The 22,660-nt window shown below is 38.0% G+C and overlaps 1 protein-coding gene across 6 annotated transcripts in view; it reads right to left on the reverse strand.

Moving 5' to 3' along the window:
- FRMPD4 (FERM and PDZ domain containing 4) overlaps positions 1 to 22,660 on the reverse strand; it is a 392,551-nt gene that overhangs the window by 108,755 nt on the left and 261,136 nt on the right. For all 6 annotated transcript variants that reach the window (XM_067466806.1, XM_060769958.2, XM_060769959.2 and 3 more), the window contains exon 2: positions 960 to 1,076. In XM_067466806.1, coding sequence (XP_067322907.1) covers positions 960 to 1,076 — 117 coding nt within the window. The remainder of the gene's footprint in view (positions 1 to 959; positions 1,077 to 22,660) is intronic.

Below are 22,660 nucleotides of genomic sequence, written 5' to 3' on the forward strand. Positions count from 1 at the left end.
TTTCACAAGTTACAGCGGTCCCTTGGTAGTGGCTGGGATTTGGTCCCAAGACTCCCTAAGGATACAAAAATCTGTGCTTATATACACAGTGTCATAGTACAATGGCATCTCCTATATATAATGGCAAAATAAAGGTTTGATTTTTGGGGAAATATTTCCATGCTGTGGAATCCATGGATACAGAATCCATGGATACAGATGATCTAGTGTGCTAAAAGTAAATTTAAGCCACTAACTCCCACTGTTGCCTAATGTTCACCAAGCAGAAGGAGGTAGCCACCACTGGAATGGCTTCCAGTTTGGAGGGGAAGAATTCCACTTTATTTATATTCATTACCACAATTGTTTCTATGACTGAAATGATATGCAAGTTGCATCTGTGAAACCAGCTGCAAGGAAATAAAACCTGGATGAGTAGAAGTCTATAGTACTGAATAAAGGAAACAATTCCCTGCAAAATGTCCCCAGAAGCACTTTAACTACCCGTTGGGTTGCTCTCCCTACATTTCCTTTAAAACCCTTCTGCATATATGCATCCTACCTCTGTTCATGGCCAGTGTTTATTTTTAAAATTTTAAACTATTACATCTGGCCCAGCCATGGTTTTTAAACTTTTAAATTTTTTTGTGTGTTTTGTCTATATGTGAGTTATATTAATTGTATTGCTTTGTTTGCTTATTGCTTTGTTGTTTTAATGATGTGTTGTTGGGCTTGGCCTCATGTAAGCTGCCCTGAGTCCCTTGGGGAGATGGTAGTGCGGTATAAATAAATTATTATTATTATTATTATTATTATTATTATTATTATATGATCTGAAACATTATATACATTTAATTTTAAATTTACAATCTTTTGGTTCTGAGTGATTAACCATTTGAATCCATTATGCATTCATGCTTGAGCTGGACCTCTACTTTGTAGTGTCTATATATAGTTCATCAAAAATTCAGTTAACATACTTGATGAAGTAGTCTCTCCCATCTCTGTTTGCCGTCATCTCCCATCCATAGGAAGAGCCCTGGTTCAACGTCCAGGATCCTGAAGGAGGAGGCCAGCCTGAAGACTTGGTCCTGTGGCTAAAAACAAAAGAAATACATTGTCATACAAATAAGCATGATCCATTTAATCCAATAATAACTCTCACAAGTCAATTCAACATTTATAAACAAAGTCATAATAACTTGAGCATACTTTATGGTTAAGAGTAATATAAAAAAAACAAAAATGCTCTACCAGCATGTAATTTTAAACAAGAAGCTAAATGTTACCAAAGCCATAAGAATCAGTATGAAAACAATAGGAATGGATCTATATTGCTATATCAAACCACCATTCTGTATACAGACAGTCCTTGAGTTACAAACATCCAACTTACAAACCACTCATAGTTACGAACAGGGCAAGACAACAGGAAATAAGAGGAATCTATGTCCTGGAAGAGAAATTCACTCCTGAAAGAGTTATCATGGGAAAATGGTCTAAAGCTTTATACAAAAGCCATTTTTTTTCAAATTCCAGTTATCACAGGGACAGAAAGTGAAGTGAAATTCTCTAAATGGGCACAGATGGCAAAAGAAACTATCCAAAACATACATGCACACGCACAAGCATACACACATGGCTGGAGTTACACTTAGGGCCTTCCAGACAGGCTCTATATCCCAGGATCGAATCCCAGGTTTTCTGTTTATCCCAGATTATCTGGAAGTTTAAAGCAGAAAACCTGGGATCAGATCCTGGGATATAGGGCCTGTTTGGAATGTACCTATTCTGACTTACTGTACATGCAAATTCAACTTAAAAAGACACCTACAGAACCTATCTTGTTCATAATTTGGGAACTGTTTGTATTGCATAATATACAGGAAAAATTGGAAATATTTCATGAGATATACAAGTAGTTATTTAACATAAAAACAAATACAGGTTGAGAATTTTGTATCCAGAAGTCAAAAATCCAAAATACTCCAAAATCTGGAATTGGTCACGTGAGTGACTGCGTTAGTGGCACGTTTGCTTTCTGATGATTCAATGTAAACAAACTCATACACAAAATTAGGAAAACCATGTATAACATTATCTTCAGACTATGTGTATGAAGTATATTTGAAACATGAAAGAATTCTGTGTTCAGATTTCAGTCCCATCTCATTATTCATGTGCATGCAAATACAGATATTTCAAAAGAAAAATTCCCAGATAAGATTCAGATAAGAAATACTCAACAGACAGGAACAGTAAAATAAATATGATGAAATTTTTATAACTTTTAAAAATCTGATTCAGATTTTACTTCTTTTGCCATTGAAAGCCTTAGGATGCAAACTTCTTAATGGTCTTTTTCTCACTGGAGACCTTCATTTTTGTTATGCTCACCAATGCAAATGCACTGGGTTCCTCCATGCTAGGAGAAATCCTGCTGGGATTAGGACCCAGCTTCCACCCCATTCTGTCATTATGTGTCAGGATGGTAGAAGACCTTTTCATAAGGTTGATAAATGCTTGCCTGGTTCAGGCATTGTCAACTGAAAGAAGAAATAGCAGACACAATTCTTCAACTACTATACATGTGCTCTCGATATTTGAGAGTTAAAGCATTCTTATGTTTTAACCCTATCATGAGACTTAGTCCTAACTTTGGTTTGCAGATACAGAATACAAACAAATGAAGGGCCACACAACTTCTTTCCTAGTTGATGTCTTACTCAGTGTGTTTGTGCTTGCCAAGTATTAGTCATCTTAGACCATTTCCTGAAGAATAAGGATGAATAATTCATTAATAGATTCATCCCATTAGATCAACATGTGCACACCATATGAACAGAATTTCACAAAGGAATACTTTTTGTTTCAAAAGGAAGGGGGAAGAGATTTATAATTGTTGTTGACCCACTTCCAGGAAGCTTCTAAATATATATTTGATAAAATTTAAACTGCACTCCCATTTTAATGATGAATTGCTGAATGTAGAAAAGAAGAAGAGAAAGAGACATAAACTACAGGGTTGCACTGGACTCATTTTTCTGTCACATATTGCTAAACTTAAAAAAAAAAACCTGACACAAATGACTGAGACATAAATAATTGAATCACTGAGATTATTTGTCTCCATTCTACACCTATCTAATTATTAGTTATTTCACAGGCTTTTGCTTTGGCTTTAGCTTTTCCCTCACTAGATTTAAACAGTAGCAGGATTATGTTATAATCTTCTTTGTAAGCAATCATTTGAACACCACAGTATGCCACTAAAAATATGGCAAAAAAGTGTACAACATAACTCTGTGTTATATGTCAATATTTGCAGTGCTCTTACAAACAATAAACTAAACACATTAGTAACATTTCTCATGTAATTCCCCAGAAGGTTCAATGCATTTGAATGACCTACATTAAAAATAGGGGATAATTCAAGACACCCTGGGACTGAACTTACTACTCACAAAACACTCTCTTTTCCCTTTCATAACTTACAGTATTTGAAAACCATCATCATATTATGTACTTCATCCCTATACACTTTTGCAGCACTATCTTCAGTTGAAAGCATTATTTTCATGTAGAAAGGACACAAATCTAAAGGGTAAAGTCATTACTCTATAGTTTTGCCTGTCTTCATTTTCTTGTGCATTTAAACTGTATAGAAGCTATTTTGCATTTAGTTCTTTCTACACATAGTTCAAATATCATTTCAAAACTCAACTTATTAATTTGGATTATATTTGATATTTCTAGTGCAGAGTTTTGGGCTCCTCATACTATTTATCTTATTTCTTTTGTTGTAATCTATCTGTTTAAAAGTACAGAATACTTAAAATGTAAGACTGTTGGCAAGACATTATGATTTTATCTTTCTCACACACCTAATTACTTTATCTCTAGTTCTTTGGGGATTTTATTCACCTTTCCTAGGTTTATCTCAGAGTAACAAAAGCAAGGTGTGAGACAGTTCTTGGAAATGTTCTTGATCCATAGTAGAGCATTGTGTAACATCTGAGATTTTGCATTACATTTCAGCACCATGGAGAGCAACACTGCAGTACAGACAAATTATCTTGGCACAGTACCGAATTTAATGAAAGCATTTTATGGCCAAGTAAGGGGTATCTTTCTGGAACTTCCATTATACCAAATCCTGCATCAGGCTGTTAGAGGGCCAGTGCCCTATTCAGCAGGAACTGTCTTCTTCTGGAGGGAAAGGGTTAGAGGAGAGAAGGGCACTTCTTTGAACCTTTTTACTCAGTGGAGGAATCTACTCAGTGAGCAGCAGCATTTTCTGTGAGTTGTTGAAAGAACAAATTTTAGAATGACCAGTGACTAGATGGACCAACACCTCACCTTTCCATTGTTGATATACCTTAACGGCAACCACTGGGCAAGAAACTAGCAGTGATTGCCATTTGAGATGTGTAGTGATAATAGCTGGAGAAATGAAGGGGCATGAGAGAGGGAAAAGTGGAACCGGATGAATTTATCTCTCTTTTCTCCCTTCTGTCTCTGATTGCGTAGTTGCCACAGTAAGCATTACTACAGGCACTGAGTGTTTTGTGCTTGGTGGTTGCTGTTAAGGTCAGATTGCCAGGCTAAGGCAAGAGCCATTATTTTCCCCAGATTGCCTTAACCTGGGGAAAGCAGGATGTCTGCCTGAATAGCTATAACCACTTCCAAACAGGAAGTGGCCCAACTGTTTACACTGGTGCAAACTTCAGGTGAACTCTAGAGCTTCATGGAAGCTCCAGAGTTTCCCGTGACTTTTTAAAATGTGGGACAAGGCTGTGTAAAAAGTGAATGGACCTAATGTATCATGCAGACAACACAGAGTTCATTCACTCCCAAACCAACTCATTGGACTGGTGTAAATGGGCCTCTAGCTTAAGGAGTTTATGATAACATCTGAAAGAAAGAAAAAGCGTATGATCCCGTATTCATGGTTTCTATATTCAGTTTCACTTATTCATGCTTCAAAAAAGCGTCGTCCTCCTGGAAATGTTTGTGGGATTCTTTAGACCCTTCAATATGATTCTATAGTATGCACTCAGCCTAACTATAGTCAACCTATAGGGTTCAATATTATCCATGGTTTAGGGTACCAACAGGAAATCTTGTGAAGTTCAATATTCTCCAATTCTTTGCTTTTAAAAAAGTTAAAATTAAATCTCCTATAAATTGCTAGTGTTTAAAGCAAAAGAAGAACGTGAAACAATCCAATGGGATGACATCCACAGAAACAAGGCAAAGAAAGAAGCAATGATAGAAAACATTATTGTGGCCATTCAGAACAATCAGTTGTTACTTAGATATATTATATTTTCTAAACATAATATTCAGGTTTGATCCTAATTATATTCTGTCATTTTCAGGTCTATAACACAAATCTAATTATTTGTGGTTATTGCAAGTGTTGGTGTTTGCAGATGAAATTGTTTATGAGTGAAAGAAGAAATAAAAGATAAAAGCTACACTGCAGAGGAAAAAATAAACATGTACGCTTAAAATGTGCCTTTTAAATGTTGTATTGCTAGCATCATGTACAAAAGGACAATTTCAAATGCAGATGGGTTTAACATGGTCACACACAGGACACTTTGTAAAGAAAGAACAACAAACAGTATGGTAATTTTTGCCATGCTGTGTCCTGCATCATACTCAGCAGGCTACAAAGTGAATTTCAGAGTTCCTCACATTTTAGTAATTTTTGTTTTTCTCTCAGAGTTGACAGATATTCCTTGAAGAATGAAATATAGACTTCCATTAAAAGGGTATATTGCAAAATGTCAATAAAGGGGAAGTGACAAGGAATTTATATGTAGAAAGCTAGTCATAGCAGCTTTGCAATAGGTACTTATTAATTTTATGTAGAAATGTCATGATTTGAATACTTTAAGTCTGACAAGAAAATTCCCAGAAAACCAGACAACTAGCCATGATGGCCAGGACTTCTGGAAGGTGGTATCATAAATACTCGAGGGGTCAATGGCTGAGTGCTACTGCACCAGACAATACTCAATACCACCGTAAAGTCAAATCTTCCTTAATTTGTTGATTCACAGACTACCTCCCAGATCTACTGTTCTTAGGACTCTCTGGAGAAAGAGAATGGATGAAGTACTTTATTTTCCCAAAGTCAAAGCATTTTATCCAAAAGTGCCTGCAAGGAAAGTTGGCACTACTGAATTGCTAAAATAAACTTAAGAAGAAACCACACCAGCCCTTACTAAACGTTTCACAACTGAACCAAATTATTGGCACCACTTTTTGATGGTTTATAGAATGGCATACTAATAATGTAGAAAAATTACAAAGGGGTGAGGGGTTCAGTACATGATATGCTTTATTTCCAGGCTGAAAGAAAAAAAAGCATCACACTAATTACTTCATTTGACCCAACACAGCAACATAGTTTGTTCTGATCACCCCTGTAGCATTAAAATAATGCTGGAGTAGAATGCAGAAAATGTAACTTCCCAAGTGAATGTATAGTGTTTCAGAAGCTCCTGATCGTCAGCCAAATAGGGAAAATATATAAGGCAGGACAGAAGAAGAAGAGCCAGAACACATAAAAGGGACTTTTCAGAAAGAAAGAAAGAAAGAAAGAAAGAACGAACCTGTGAAGGACTTCAGAATTGACTGCCATCTCTGATACTCTCCTGCAGTGATTTTGATTTAAACAAAATAATTGTGCTTATGAAGGGAATCAATGCTGTGGAGTTAGGAGCTTCCACTGATTGCTTCTGCCCCCCTGATGTGAACCTGGACTGTTTATTTACTTGCTAATTTACTGAGATAAATGTTCACAGAACTCTTCAAACACTGAAAAAGCATTATATAAATGCTAAGTATTATTAATCCCTTTAGCACGCAAAACATGATTTTTGAGTGTCTGAAACTACTCTAGTGCATTATAACAGTGATACTTAATATATCCTGCCACGTAGGCTTGTAGTATTATTGCCATATTTCAGACTGAAAACAAATATTGCTATGGACTGTATTATTCTTCTTACATATAAAGAGAGTGGTCATAACTGAAAGTGATTTGAGCATTCTCAGCCCACAGGACAGCATAATTACTCTTATGCTAATTCCAGAGTGCAGTTTATGCAGGGGGGAAATCAGTTTAATTAAGTTTAAAATGTAGAACCTTCTACAAACAGCCAGCAGTTCTTACAAGTGAATCGTCACTACCCCCCATCCCCACCATCACTTAAAGCATAGATGGGTAGACACTGATTTCTTTGGAAACAATGTACTGTTTTCCTTTTATGGAAATCCTTGAATGCATCAATGTCTTTAATTCTAAGAATTCCGAACCCAGTAATTCATTTTTGATGATGAGAAAGGAACATTGCTCATTATTCTTCTGTCTAATAATTCAAGGTTTAGGAACATTGGAGCACAGAGAGCTAGCTGTCTTATATTGAACCAGGCCAGTGTTCTATCTAGCCCAGAATTATCAATATTAGAAACACCCAGCAAGAATGGTTCTACAGAGTTTCATGCATTATTCTTTCTTAATCCTATCTTGAGATTTCTCATATTTTCAGGAAGGCTTCCATCCAAGTACTAACCTGCTTAATTTCTGACATCAAATGGTGTTGGGTAGGTTCATAAAAAAGTCTAATTTAGGATCACATGGTTGTGGCCATGTATCGTTGCTATGACAAAATACAGGCAGTCCTCGAGTTACGAACAACTAACTTAGAATTACTCATAGTTAAGTTAAGAATGGGGGTGAGAAAGTGAGAGAAATTTGATCCCAGGAAGGGAATTCATTCTAGAAAGAGTTATCGGGGAGTGGGGGGGAGGGTGTCTCCACTGAAGCTTTATCACAAATCTTTGTTTCCATAACAAGCCACATTTTTCAAAATCCAGTTACCACAGGGACAGAAAGTGAGGTGAAATCTGCAGAACAGGAGGGCAGACGGCAAAACAAATGCCACAGGGTGTTATCCCTTCCCTATGCTATCCAAACATAGAGAGAGAGAGAGAGAGTCAGACACACAGACACACAGATAGATAGATATGGCTGGAGTTAAACTTAAAATGTACCTGTTCTGACTTGCATACAAATTAAGCTTAAGACAAATTTAAAGAAGGTATCTTGTTCCTTACTTGGGGACTGCCTGTGTTTAGGACTTTGAATTTTAAAAAAAATAAAATACTACTGATAGATTATAATTCTCCCTACTCCATCTTGACTTGGAACATTTGCTAAATCAGATATAAATCGAATATTAATGTTAATGAAAATGATACACACTATGTAAACAAAATTTAAGTATCCGCATGCGAATGTAAAATCTACAAGTTCAGAAATATAAATTGCAATAAACACATTTTTAAGAAAATAGATGACAGCATCCCAATTTGACTCCATAATTCTCTGCAGTCTACATCTTGGAAAACACTATTTATGACTATCATATGCCCTTGTTACATATCTGTATTCATAACATATGCCCTTGTTACATATCTATATTCATAACATTTCAGTTTGCTTTTCAAGTTCATTTCCATATAATAATGGTTATAATTGTTCTTTTCTTTGCCTGGTTGAAACTGCAACTTAGAATTGCACAGTGCTTTTGTGGATTTGTTTTGCTCATGAAATTTTGCTATTGACTGAGGCAGCAGACATATTTCCACACCTGTCTTGGCCAAAACACTGAGTAGTGATAACACCTTAAAGGTTGCAATAAACCTAAATAAAAATGTGAAAATCAGCCTTCTTCTGTAGTATCATTCAGTACGACATTTGAGTAGACTCAGTTAACAAATCATGTACTCTTGCACATCATGGTTAAACATGATTGTAAAAAAATGGTTTTCAAACCCATGTCTGCCTCAATCCTGGATCATGCATTGTATTAAAACGGGGCATTGGATAGAGAGTGGGGGAGGGAGGAATTATTCCCTGTGTAACATCTACTCCCCACAACACATACCCTTTCAGAGATACTCAGCTAGCGTTTCATGCCAGAAGTAAGTATGGCAAATGAAAAGTGTTTCTGAAGAATTACTTGGCATATTTGCATGCTCATGAAGATAATTCAGCAGCTGGATCAGCTCTCCTCTTCAATCATTACTTATGTTCACAATTAATGTTTGATTACAGGAATCTTTCATCTTCATTATATAGTTTGGTCTTCCCTTCTGCTCTGAAGTTTACGTTTTTGCATTCTAAACTGTGATTTTCATTTCCATTAACCCTACAAATTCACGGAATGCCAAAACATCAGTATGGCATATCAATAACACCTGTCACAAATAAATAAAATAACAGATCTAATGCTCCCTGCACATGCAAGTCCTAACCATCTAGTCTTCTAGACCAGGGATTCTCAACAACAATAAGAACAATCCCATGAGCCATACAGATCAGGGCTTTGTAGGCAGCAGGGCTAACCATGCCGGGGCCTTGCAGGCTTCATGTGCAGTGGGGCTCCCCAGGTCACAAGCTTTGTATATGGGGGGACATCCCCCTCTGTGGAGCCTCTCACTGTGATTCATGGAGCCCCCAGGGCTCTGCAGAGCACATCTTGGAAAACACTATTTATGACTATCATTATCAAACAATAAGCAATATGGTGTGCCATAGTGAGTGCAAATAGCAAATAATATAACACAACTGCTCAAAATATTTTTTTATCATTCCACTACCTTAGCTACATAAGAGACTCACACACACTACACACTGAGCCAGTTTTAAAGGATGAAATATAAACATGAAAAATGGCATAATTCACACTGTAATAGAAAATACCAAGAAGAGTAAGCCAAGAGCTGCAAAGCATAGATTCAAATCACAGAAGTCTATTTATTTATTTGTCGTGTCAGAGCAACCAGTCCATTATATTACATTTCTAACAGAACAAAGCAAACAAACAGACAAAATACAAAACTTGTGAGTTTGGTAGTTGGTTAAATGTCCTTTGACCAGTATCTGGCCACTTGGAGTGCTTCTGGTGTTGCTGCAAGAAGGTCCTCCATTGTGCATGTGGCAGGGCTCAGGTTGCCTTGCAGCAGGCGGTCACTGGTTTGCTCTTCTCCACACTTGCATGTCGAGGATTCCACAGAAGCGACCAACAGAAGTCTATAGGTGAGCATTAGATACTAAAAGCAAAAACGTACAAATCTGGACAGTAAAGTGTAATACAGAGTTGTTATTCAATATAATGCTAGAAGAAAAAGGACAAGAAGAGGTGTGATTCTGCTAATGGCCGAATGTCCTGGTAACATGAGTGTAAGTTTAGTAGAGTAATTAATGCAAGCCACACTAATATAAATGAATAGTAAAACCCAGCATAATAAAACCATCATGAATTGTGAAAGTATTTGTTCAATACTGTAGTTTGTGTAATGGCTTGGAGATAGAAAGAGGGGTTGCAACAGATAATTAAACAAGTGTTAATAAGATAGTAACTACTAGTGTGAAAAAGTATGCGATACGGAACAACAGAAACCTACAGGTAATGCAATATGCTGAACACCATAAGTTATAAGGCCATATACAAGCAAAATGCATTTAACATATGTAGACAATGAATGACACTTATAAGAATGTATATAGCTAGATAACAATTATAATAAGGAGCTGTTTTGGCACTGGTAAATAGTCCCAAGATCCTGTAATGAAAGCTGGATTCATATAAATGGATTTTATATGGAATCCCATAATGAAAGCTGGATTCATATAAATATCATGTCTATTCAAACATCCAAGTGAATAGGACAAATAAGCAAAATATAATCCACAAGCTGTGTACCACTGAAGAGCTGAAATGAAGACATCAATTATAACTATTTCTAGGAATATGAAGCCATTTCAATGAGTCTTGATCCCTGACTTGATGAAAATTAAATTTTCTAAAATTGTCACAATATCAGAGACAGAATATACTAGACTCCAAGGATATAATTCACAAATGAAGCAAAAAAATACCCATGCTTGAAAGCTCACATGGGAACATTGAGGCTGCTCTTTTTATAATGGTTGTATGCATTCTGATTAGTGTCATTGATTTTTATACAGTTGTAATTTGCTTGAATGCAAGTTATCAAATTCAGCTATACTGTATTGTCAAAAGCAGAGGTTCTCAAAGTGTGATCCATGGAGCCTTTGGAGCTCTGTGAAGCATACTGAGTGGCTCCACACTGCCCTCCTCCTCCCCTTCCAAGCTTTCCCTCCTCTTTCCTGATCATCCCCCGCCTCCCTTGACGCCAAAAGCCTTTCCCCACTGCCTCCCTTGCTGCCAAAAGCCTTTTTCCTTGCCACCCTCACCACTCAGATCCTTTACCCCTTTTATTCCTGGCTTCCAAAATCTCATTTCTCTCCCACTGCTCAAGGGGTGCTTCGTGCTTTTCCTGCATGGTGGAAGGGAGCTGAACTGGATGGCCCATGGGGTTTGTGCTATTATTATTATTATTATTATTATTATTATTATTATTATTATCACAAGTTGAGTCCACAGCAGACACTCTGCTGGCTGTTGAATTGGATCACATGTCGGACACTTCCCAAGTGTCTAGGACTGTGTGATGTATCGGCGAATAATGCATGCAGATCCCAGTAAGGTGGCCTTGTGCAGCTGGCAGATGGTAATTTTGTCAGCGCCAATTGTGTTTAAGTACAGGCCAAGGACTTTAGGCACTGCACCCAGTGTGTCAATCACCACTGAGACCACCTTTACTGGTTTGTGCTAGAGTCTTTGCAGTTCGTTTTTTTAAATCCTCATATCGTGTCAGCTTTTCCAGTTGTTTCTCTGCAATCCTGCTGTAACCTGGGATTGCGACATCGATGATCCATACTTCGTTTTTTAACACGATTGTGAGGTCAGGAGTTTTATGCTCCAAAACTCTGTAATTGTTGTTGTTGTTGCTGTTGTTGTTATTATTATTATTATTATTATTATTATTATTGCAAACTCCTCCTCTTCTTCTTCTTCTTCTTCTTCTTCTTCTTCTTCTTCTTCTTCTTTTTATTGTTATTATTATTATTATTATTATTATTATTATTATTATTATTATTATTGAAAAAGGCTGGGTGGCTATCTACTAGGGGACTTTTCATGCATGGCAGAAGGGAGTTGGACTGGATGGGCCCTGGGGGACTTTCACTGAAATACTGTTAAGTTTATGTTGGTTAACATTGTTCTTCATTTTAAATATTGCATTATTCTTTCTTTTGCACTACAAATGAAATATGTGCAATAGGAATTTGTTCAGGATTTTTTAAAGTTAGTTCACACAAATTCTCTATCCATCTGACACTGTCCCAGCCCATCTGGCAAATTTCAAAACACAATGTGTCAGAAAGTCTGCCAATGCCTGAGATCGATCTATCTATCTATCTATCTATCTATCTATCTATCTATCTATCTATCTATCTATCTATCTATCTATCTTTCAGTCCTACCCTTCCTGCCAGGACCTTCACACAGCAACCCAGCTTTCCTTCTCCTCCTCCTCTCTCTTGCAGCATGCACCTTCCTCTCCTCCGCTCTCAGCACAGAACACACCTTCTCCTCCTCCTCTTTAGGCACCAGTCTTTCCCACTTTTCCTTATTCATATACACACAGCATTTCCCCCCAAATGTATAGTTAAAATAAACTATGGTGATTATTGGAAGGATACATTAGCACATTTACATTCAAGAAGGTTTTGTTGTTGTTCATTCGTTTAGTCGTCTCCGACTCTTCGTGACCTCATGGACCAGCCTACGCCAGAGCTCCCTGTCGGCCGTTACCACCCCCAGCTCCTTCAAGGTCAGTCCAGTCACTTCAAGGATGCCATCCATCCATCTTGCCCTTGGTCGGCCCCTCTTCCTTTTGCCTTCCACTTTCCCCAGCATGATTGTCTTCTCTAGGCTTTCCTGTCTCCTCATGATGTGGCCAAAGTACTTCAACTTTGTCTCTAGTATCTTTCCCTCCAGTGAGCAGTCAGGCTTTATTTCCTGGAGGATGGACTGGTTGGATCTTCTCGCAGTCCAAGGCACTCTCAGCACTTTCCTCCAACACCACAGCTCAAAAGCATCTATCTTCCTTCGCTCAGCCTTCCCTAAGGTCCAGCTCTCACATCCGTAGGTGACTACAGGGAATACCATGGCTTTGACTAGGCGGATCTTTGTTGCCAGTCTGATGTCTCTACTCTTCACTATTTTATCGAGACTGGACATTGCTCTCCTCCCAAGAAGTAAGCGTCTTCTGATTTCCTGGCCACAGTCTGCATCTGCAGTAATCTTTGCACCTAGAAATACAAAGTCTGTCACGGCCTCCACGGTTTCTCCCTCTATTTTCCAGTTGTCAATCATTCTTGTTGCCATAATCTTGGTTTTTTTGACGTTTAGCTGCAACCCGGCTTTTGCGCTTTCTTCTTTCACCTTGATTAGAAGGCTCCTCAGCTCCTCCTCGCTTTCGGCCATCAGAGTGGTGTCATCTGCATATCTGAGGTTGTTAATGTTTCTTCCAGCAATTTTCACCCCAGCTTTGCATTCATCCAGGCCCGCACATCGCATGATGTGTTCTGCATACAAGTTAAAAAGGTTGGGTGAGAGTATGCAGCCTTGCCGGACGCCTTTCCCAATCTTGAACCAGTCTGTTGTTCCGTGGTCAGTTCTGACTGTTGCTACTTGGTCCTTGTACAGATTCCTCAGGAGAGAGACAAGGTGGCTTGGTATGCCCATCCCACTGAGAACTTGCCACAATTTATTATGATCCACACAGTCAAAGGCTTTAGAATAGTCAATGAAGCAGAAGTAGATGTTTTTCTGAAACTCCCTGCCTTTCTCCATTATCCAGCGGATATTGGCAATCTGGTCTCTCGTTCCTCTGCCTTTTCTAAACCCAGCTTGAACATCTGGCAACTCTCGCTCCATGTATTGCTGAAGTCTTCCTTGCAGGATCTTGAGCATTACCTTACTGGCATGAGAAATAAGGGCCACTGTACGGAAGTTGGAGCAGTCTTTCGCATTTCCCTTTTTTGGTATGGGGATATAAGTTGATTTTTTCCAGTCTGATGGCCATTCTTGTGTTTTCCATATTTGCTGGCAAATGGCATGCATCACCTTGACAGCATCATCTTTTAAGATTTTAAACAGTTCAGCTGGGATCCCATCATCTCCTGCTGCCTTGTTGTTAGCAATGCTTCTTAAGGCCCATTCAACCTCACTCCTCAGGATGTCTGGTTCTAATTCATTCACCACACCATCAAAGCTATCCTCGATATTATTATCCTTCCTATACAGATCTTCTGTATAGTCTCGCCACCTTCTCTTGATCTCTTCAGCTTCTGTTAGGTCCCTGCCATCTTTGTTTCTTATCATACCAATTTTTGCCTGAAATTTACCTCCAATGTTTCTAATTTTCTGGAAGAGGTCTCTTGTCCTTCCTATTCTGTTGTCTTCTTCCACTTCCATGCATTGCTTATTTAAAAATAGTTCCTTATCTCTTCTGGCTAACCTCTGGAATTGCGCATTTAACTGGGCATATCTCCCCTTTTCACTGTTTCCTTTTGCTTTCCTCCTTTCTTGGGCTACTTCCAGTGTCTCAGCAGACAGCCATTTTGCCTTCTTGGTTTTCTTTTTCTTTGGAACGTACTTTGTTGCCGCCTCCTGAACAATGTCGCGGACTTCTGTCCATAGTTCTTCTGGGACTCTGTTTACTAAATCTAGTCCTTCAAATCTGTTCTTCACTTCCACTGTATATTCGCTAGGAATGTTAGTGAGATCATATCTAACTGGTCTGTGTATTTTCCCTGATCTCTTTAGTTTTATTCTAAATTGGGCAATAAGAAGTTCGTGATCTGAGCTACAGTCAGCCCCAGGTCTTGTTTTCACCAACTGGATGGATGTCCGCCACCTCTGGCTGCAAAGGATGTAGTCAATCTGATTTCGGTGCTGACCGTCTGGTGAGGTCCATGTATAAAGCCGTCTTTTAGGTTGTTGGAAGAGAGTATTCGTTATACACAGCGAGTTTTCCTGGCAGAATTCTATCAACCTGCGTCCCGCTTCATTTTGTTCTCCCAGACCATGCTTGCCTGTGATCCCAGTTGTCACTTGACTTCCCACCTTGGCATTCCAGTCTCCTGTAATGAAAATAATGTCTCTTTTTGGTGTATTATCCAGTAGGTCCTGCAGATCCTCATAGAACTGATCTACTTCTGCTTCTTCAGCAGCTGTGGTTGGGGCGTATATTTGGATCACTGTGATGTTGAAAGGCTTTCCTTGCACTCGAATTGAGATCATTCTGTCATTTTTTGGGTTGTATCCAAGCACCGCTTTAGCGAATTTCTTATTAATTATGAAGGCTACTCCATTTCTTCGATGTTCCTCTTGTCCGCAGTAGTAGATCTGGTGGTCATCTGATGTGAAGTGGCCCATTCCAGTCCATTTCAGTTCGCTGACCCCCAGAATGTCTATCTTTAGTCTTGACATCTCACCAATAACAACATCCAATTTGCCCTGGCTCATAGATCTTACATTCCAGGTTCCTATGGTGTGTTGATCTTTAGAGCATCGGATTCGTCGTTCGCCTCCAGTACCGTCGGCCGCTAGCCTTCCTTTCGGCTTTGAGCTAGCTGCGTCATCACATCTGGGGCTAGTTGAACTTATCCTCTGCTCCTCCCCAGTAGCATTTTGGCCATCTTCCGACCTGGGAGTCCCATCTTCCAATGGCATACCGACATATCTCTGGTTGTACTGGTCCATTTAGTTTTCTTGGCAAGGATACTGGAGTGGTTTGCCATTGCCTTCCCCAGGGATCACGCTTGGTCTGACCTCTCTGCCACAACCGTCCCGTCTTGGGTGTCCCTTCACGGTTTCGCTCATGACATCATTGAGGTGCTCAAGCTCCAGCGCCCCGACAAGGCGGTGATCCTTTGCTGGAGTCAAGAAGGTTAGAAAAATGGTTTAATAGGAGTTGGAAAGTCTTATCTTGTCTACAGTTTTATGTAAATATTCAAAAACATTTAATCTACTGATGCCTCAATTAATGTAATTTTATTAATATGTATTTTTATTTTGAAAATTACCAGTAGCTGCTGTATTTCCCACCTTCAGCTTATGCTTGAGTCAATACGTTTTCCCAGTTTTTTGTGTGTGGTAAAAATGAGGTGCCTCAGCTTATATTCAGGTTGGCTTATACTCAAGTATATACGGTAATATAATATATAAACATTTCTTATGGCTCCATGGGAAACGTTTGATTCAAAAAGGGCTCCACAGGTGAAAAGGTTTGAGAACCCTTGGCCTAAAGGGTTCTATTGTTCTGCATTCTTTATTCTTTTTCACAGTATATTTATTATATATATTAAAACTTTTTCATTTTCTGGTTCTCAGTTGGCATTCTGCATATTTAGAGGTTCTCCCTTGTTTCCTGCAGAAAATGGAATCAACCTTCTGGACTTGACTTTTGTAGAAAGATGAAATGGTAAAGAGGGATACAGAAGCAATGTTATACAGGTGGATGGAACTATGTTTTTACAAGCCAAAGACATGTTCCACAGGAATATTCGAACTGGAGAAAATGTTCATGAAGAAAATAACTGAGTGAAGTAATAGAAATATGGTTCCTTATTTTCAGAGCTACTCAGAATGTAATTTGTGTGTTAGGTTGGGGACCTGGTTTGCTCCCTTTGCTATCACCACTGTACTATGTAGCTTGAAATAAATGAGACCAAAAATATTATACAACATCAACAGCAACAGCACTTTACAAGATATTGTGTGAATCCTTCACATTCCAATGCTAATTTTCAAACATCTCAATATGTAATATTTTAAAGATGCCCATACTTATTGATATCTATTAGGGCTGGGCAACCACGGAAAAATTTGTTTCTAAACTCGATTCGTTTTTTAGGGGGGTTTTGCATTTCGATTTTTAAAAGAATTCCGAAATTTTCCTTTAAAAAAGTTCAAAATTTACGAAATTTTGGAAATTACGAAACAATAACGAAACAATAACGAATCGATTCGTTAATGGCGGACGCGATCGCGCAATACGCTAAAAAAACCTCCAAATGGGACAGGGGGAACTTCTGAAGCTTCCCTCTCCCTCTGTTGTTGACTGTTGGTGCGATAATTATATATTTTTTTCACTGAGAAAACAAACAGCAACCCTAAAACTTGCACCAGACATGCGGAAATAATAACGAAACGATTTCGAAACGATTTCGAAACGATTTCAAAACGATTTCGAAACAATTACGAAACGAATTGAAAAATTCGTTTCGTTTTTTAGTTGCTCCTGAATGGTTCAATATCGCTTCGTTATAAAAAAAAACGAATTAATAACGAATTACGAAATTAACGAACGAAATCGCCCAGCCCTAATATCTATATATATATAAATGCTCTGTGCGTAATGAGTACCTTAAAAACAAAAGAACCAATGAATGAAATCACACCAAATTTGGCAACAAAATGTCGCACAACACAAGAAGTGACCATCACTCAAAAATTATGATTTTGTCATTTGGGAGTTGTAGTTGCTGGGATTTATAGTTCACCTACAATCAAAGAGCATTCTGAACTCCATGAAGGACAGAATTGGGCAAACTTCCCACACAGAACCCCCATGACCAACAGAAAATACTGGAAAGGTTTGGTGGACATTGACCTTGAGTTTGGGAGTTTTGGTTCACCTACATTCAGAGAGCACTGTGGACTCAAACAATGATGAATCTGGACCAAACTTGGCACAAGCACTCCATACGCCCGAATATGAACACAGATGGAGTTTGGGGGAAACAGACCTTGACATTTGGGAGTTGTAGTCACTGGGATTCACAGTTCACCTACAATCAAAGAGCATTTTGAACCCCATGAAGGACAGAATTGGGGCAAACTTCCCACACAGAACCCCCATGACCAACAGAAAATATTTAAGGCCATTCAATCCAACTTCACCAGGGCAAGAAAATGTAATCAAAGCCCTCCTGACAAAGAGCTATCCAGCCATAGATATAGATAGATATGATTCACACACACACACACACACACACACACACATAGTATCATAGATTTGAAAGGACAATTACATGTTGCATCTTCCAGAGTAGGCAAACCAGACAATCTCCACATCAACACTGACAAAGAAACAGCAAGAAATACTGTTTACCCACAAGCATAAAGAAATTACATATATTAGAAACCAACACTTTCTCATTACTTTATTTTCCAGATCACCAGACTGGGCCACAGCAACGCGTGGCAGGAGACAGCTAGTAACTTATATCCTAACTGAAATTAAAGGCATTTTTTTTACAAAACTCTATCATTCTCTTTTATTAAATCAACAAGAACATAATTATTTCTTTGTTGCGTCTTTACTTTCAGCCAGATTTTCCTTTCCTGCATCTGTACAAGAAACATTTTCACAGTCCAAAGCATGCTGTGTTCTTTCCTTCCTGCTGAACTCACCTTCAAAATCTAAGACTGTGGAGGCAGAAGCCAGCGTTAATAATACATTACTATAACTAAATGAAAAATTAATAACCAGTCTAGAATTCCAGGGCATCTGCTTGAAGACCTGGAACTACACCATAGTATCATCATAATCCCCAAAGCATAGAGTGTAGTTATTTGTGAAACAAGCACTGCTAACAGGATTTATTGCCAGGCAATGTTTCAATACATACAGTGTTAGGAGGCAAGTCCTTACATACCCAATTAACACATGGATACCCTTTTGGCAATCAAGGGTTGTCCAGATGAAGGAGATACCAAGGGAGGAAAGAACATATTTATGCAGCCCAGTATGCTTTGTTGCCTGAAGCAAAGAACAAGATGGCACTGTATGTCACTGAGTGATGCTGACTGGATTGTCAGTGGAAATGGTAATGGGTGGTGTGAAGTCTCGGCCTAGTTTTTACCCCTCTGTTTGCTCCCTGGAGGTGGACTGTTCCATTCTGCTAAGTTTTAGAGTAGGAGCTTAGGATCCCCCTAGAGGCCGAGCTCTGTTGATTCAGCCCATTCTGGCCCAGAGCCTGGTGGAAGGACTTTTTATTCCATTCTTCTTGGACATAGCTTGTAATAGTTAGCCAGAAAGTATCTGGTCTGGCTTGTGGTCTGGAACAGGCAATCCTTAGCACGTATTTGCCCAAAGAATATAGATGCACATGCCATAGTTGATAGCTGTGTATGCCATAGAATTCATACGTATTTGCCTCATAGATTAGAAAGTATTTGCCCAAAGAATATAGAGCACATACCACCATTATATCTCATAGCCTCCTGTTATCTATATTTATCTCAGTTATACCTGTTCATTACTATTCTGATTCTATACCATCAAGAATCAAACTACACTTTTGTATACCTTGTTTTGATTTACCTTGATTATTCAGTAAACTTAATTGGTTGAATTAAGTTTCATCTGTAGAATTTTATTTTGGAGGTATTGAAGTACATATATCGATGTACTTCATATCGATATCGGGGCATATCGATGGTCACTGGGGAAATGGCCGGACACGTATAGTTTTCTCATCAGACCTTCCCGGCACGCCATCACAGGTAGTATCTTCCATCATGAGCCTGAGGACAGCATGTTAGTTTTAGCAGATTAGGTATGATGGTGATGATGATGATGACAACTGCCCTCCTCCCTTAATTGAGACCCAAAGCAGTCATGTGGCAGATACTGCTCAATCTCTCTAAAAAAGTTGAGGGGCTAAGGTATTCGGGAGGAATAGTCAAGACTATAAAATAACACTCTTCAATTATATCTGCAAATTAGAGTCTTTTGAAAATGTTAATTGTACTAACACCCACCTCTCAAGAATCATTTGATGATTAAACATCCTGAATGAAACCATGGAACTGTTTGTTTGTTTTTAATTGAGAAAACAGGGAACATATTCGATCACTGAGGAAGGTTTTTCACATTTTAATGAGTTTTACAAACTAGAACAAGACTAGTATATGACATTCAACATTTTTGGCAAATGTATATCACTTCCGACTCTCTATATTCTCACTTGTAATAAGAACTGAGCATTAGATTCTGAAATAACAACATAAAAATGTGAAAGAGTTTTTGTTAAAAGAATAGCCAATTAACTTCACTTCAGAAGTTCTCTTCAGAAAACTATTTTTTCTACTTACCAAATGACTGTAAAACTAATTCATGTATGTCTTTGATGTCAGTCTTTCAGAGTACTAATACAAATAAATCATGGGCACAATGAATAAAAGTGTAAAAGCTGTGGTTTGTTTAAGAACTATCGAATCTAGAACTTTATGAAGCAATGGGAAATGTGTTTGGACTTATGAGTTGCAGAAATCAAATTTCTGCTGACTGGGTGGTGTCTGAGAATCCAGTTTCTCCCATTGTGGTCTATACCATCCAATCTGGTTTAAAAGGTTTGCGTTCGCATTTAGACTTTGAACCAAGTCAATTAAGTAATCAAGCTTCCTTCCATCCACAGTCACACCCATGGTTTCTGTGTCAAATAACCACTGATCAAAAAGTGAGTGTGAAACAGACTGCATAGATCAAACTCACAACATTGTAGTTTTGCTTCTTTGTATCATGCTATTTCAAATGTCTTGATTTCTGCACTGAATTGTCTTTCTTCCTAGAACAGAGGCTCCCAACCTTTTGTCCTCCAGATGTTTTGGATTTCAACTCTCAGAAGCTTCTGCCAGTGTGGTCAACTGTGAGCTGAAGTCCGAAACATCTGAAATACATTGGCATGTTCTCATCGGTTGCCATTCCAGGAGAGTTTACTCTATTCTTTTCAGCATTAGTCTCAAGCCATTACACCTTCTCTTCCAGAAAGGCAAAAGGTTTGCACTTGAAGCTATATGTCACGACATCCTCAGCCAAGAAAACAAATATTTCATTGCAGTCGTTTCCTCATGTTCACACAACCTGTAGGATGATGTCACAACACTTTAGGCTCTCACTCACTCAAATGCTGCAATGAAATTCCTCTCATACATCAGTCTGACAACTGGTCTCTGAGTTTTCTTTCCCCTCTCAATTTTTTTCCTTTTTAGTAGTTTTTACACTCAACAACGGGGTCCTATTTTGCTTTTCTTTTCTTATCTGTTGGATTAGGACTCTGGAGACCAAAGTTCAAATTTCTGCTCAGTCATGGAAATTCACGGAGTAATCTTAGACAAGTCACACTTTTTTAGCATCACAGGAAGGCAAGGACAATACCCTCTGAACAATTATTGGCAAGAAAACCCCATAATAAGGTTGTCTTAAGGTTGCCATGAGCCGGAAAGGACTTGAATGCACACAATAACAAAGATCATGCTTGGAACTGCTCAGCTGAAAAGAGAACTAAATTGTTTAAGTAAATGCATATACACCAACTTTAATCTTGATATTGGAAGTGTGGAACACAAATCTCATAGAATACATAATGTATGTAACAAAAAACTCTACTTCTGGATGAAAAGTGTTATTCCTGTTTGTGCGGTACTTACTTTGAAAGTAGTTGGTATACTCTAAAAAAATTATTTTTATGGCTGCCACAGACTACGTTAAATTAGTTGAGACTCTATGAGATATTCATTGAAAAACTGTAACAAAATGTGCTGCAGAAAGTCCCTCAAAAACAAAGTTTTAGCAGTTTAATAAGCTTTCCCCATGTTTTTATGATAGAACCAATTAGGAAATGATATTTATAACCTAGGGACGAAACTCATGTTACAAAGTGTTGTTTTTTATTTATACTTGTTACATGCTTTTAATATTGATTTTATTTTGATATTATAATTTTAACGTATTCATATTGAGTTGCAATTTGATTGAAAACTCAGAATAGAAAGATGAAATATACTTTAAATTAAAATGTGTGTAAACAACAATATATATATATATATATATATATATATATATATATGAAAGAAGGGTATGTAAAAATTTGGTGATATATTTCAATAAAAAAGAATAAGAAGAAAAGATGTATCCCCTCTCCCCCAAAATGTGTAAATTAATATGAGAATCATGTGCATAGACAATTTTTAAAATCTGTCCACTGTATCCTTTCTATTAATAGCTATGCATTTTTCTCATTTGCAAAAAGCCCAAACAAGTCCATACAAATGTCTCTGTGCAAGGCATGTTTAACTCAGAAATGATTTCTTCTTGTGGCCAGAAGCACTGACAATTGCATCATTTTCTCTCTCAACCATGGAATCCTTGCCAGTTGGAGGATTTTAACAGGTGTTCTCATACTTAGTTGCTTATACATTCTCAAATTGTGGATTTCTGATGGGTTACAGAGAAAATTAGCATGTCTCATTTATATGCTGCCTAATTCCTATTTACTGATTCCTGTTAGGGAAAAATAAATTGGTTTCCATTAAAGCATGTAAAGGTTTGCTTTATAATACTGTAATTACCACTGGAGCAAACCTATGCAGCATATACTCCTCTAGCTACCATCCCATAATATGGGTTATTTTCCTTGATATATAGATCATTGAAATGTGTCCAAATTTCAATTGAGAACACATTATGATTATATGTTCAACTAGTGATCAAGCAGCACACATTTTAATATAACTGGTTGTTTCTTCCTCACACAACTAGTTTGCATTTTAAAAGGAAATCCATAGCTTGGTTTCTTCTATAAGTGCAAGATTTCTGGCTCTTTATGATGTATGTACCTCTTGATTGGCATATTTTCAGATTGAATGGT

The sequence above is a fragment of the Anolis sagrei genome, chromosome 3 (genome assembly GCF_037176765.1).
Source record: "Anolis sagrei isolate rAnoSag1 chromosome 3, rAnoSag1.mat, whole genome shotgun sequence".
Taxonomy (NCBI): domain Eukaryota; kingdom Metazoa; phylum Chordata; class Lepidosauria; order Squamata; family Dactyloidae; genus Anolis; species Anolis sagrei.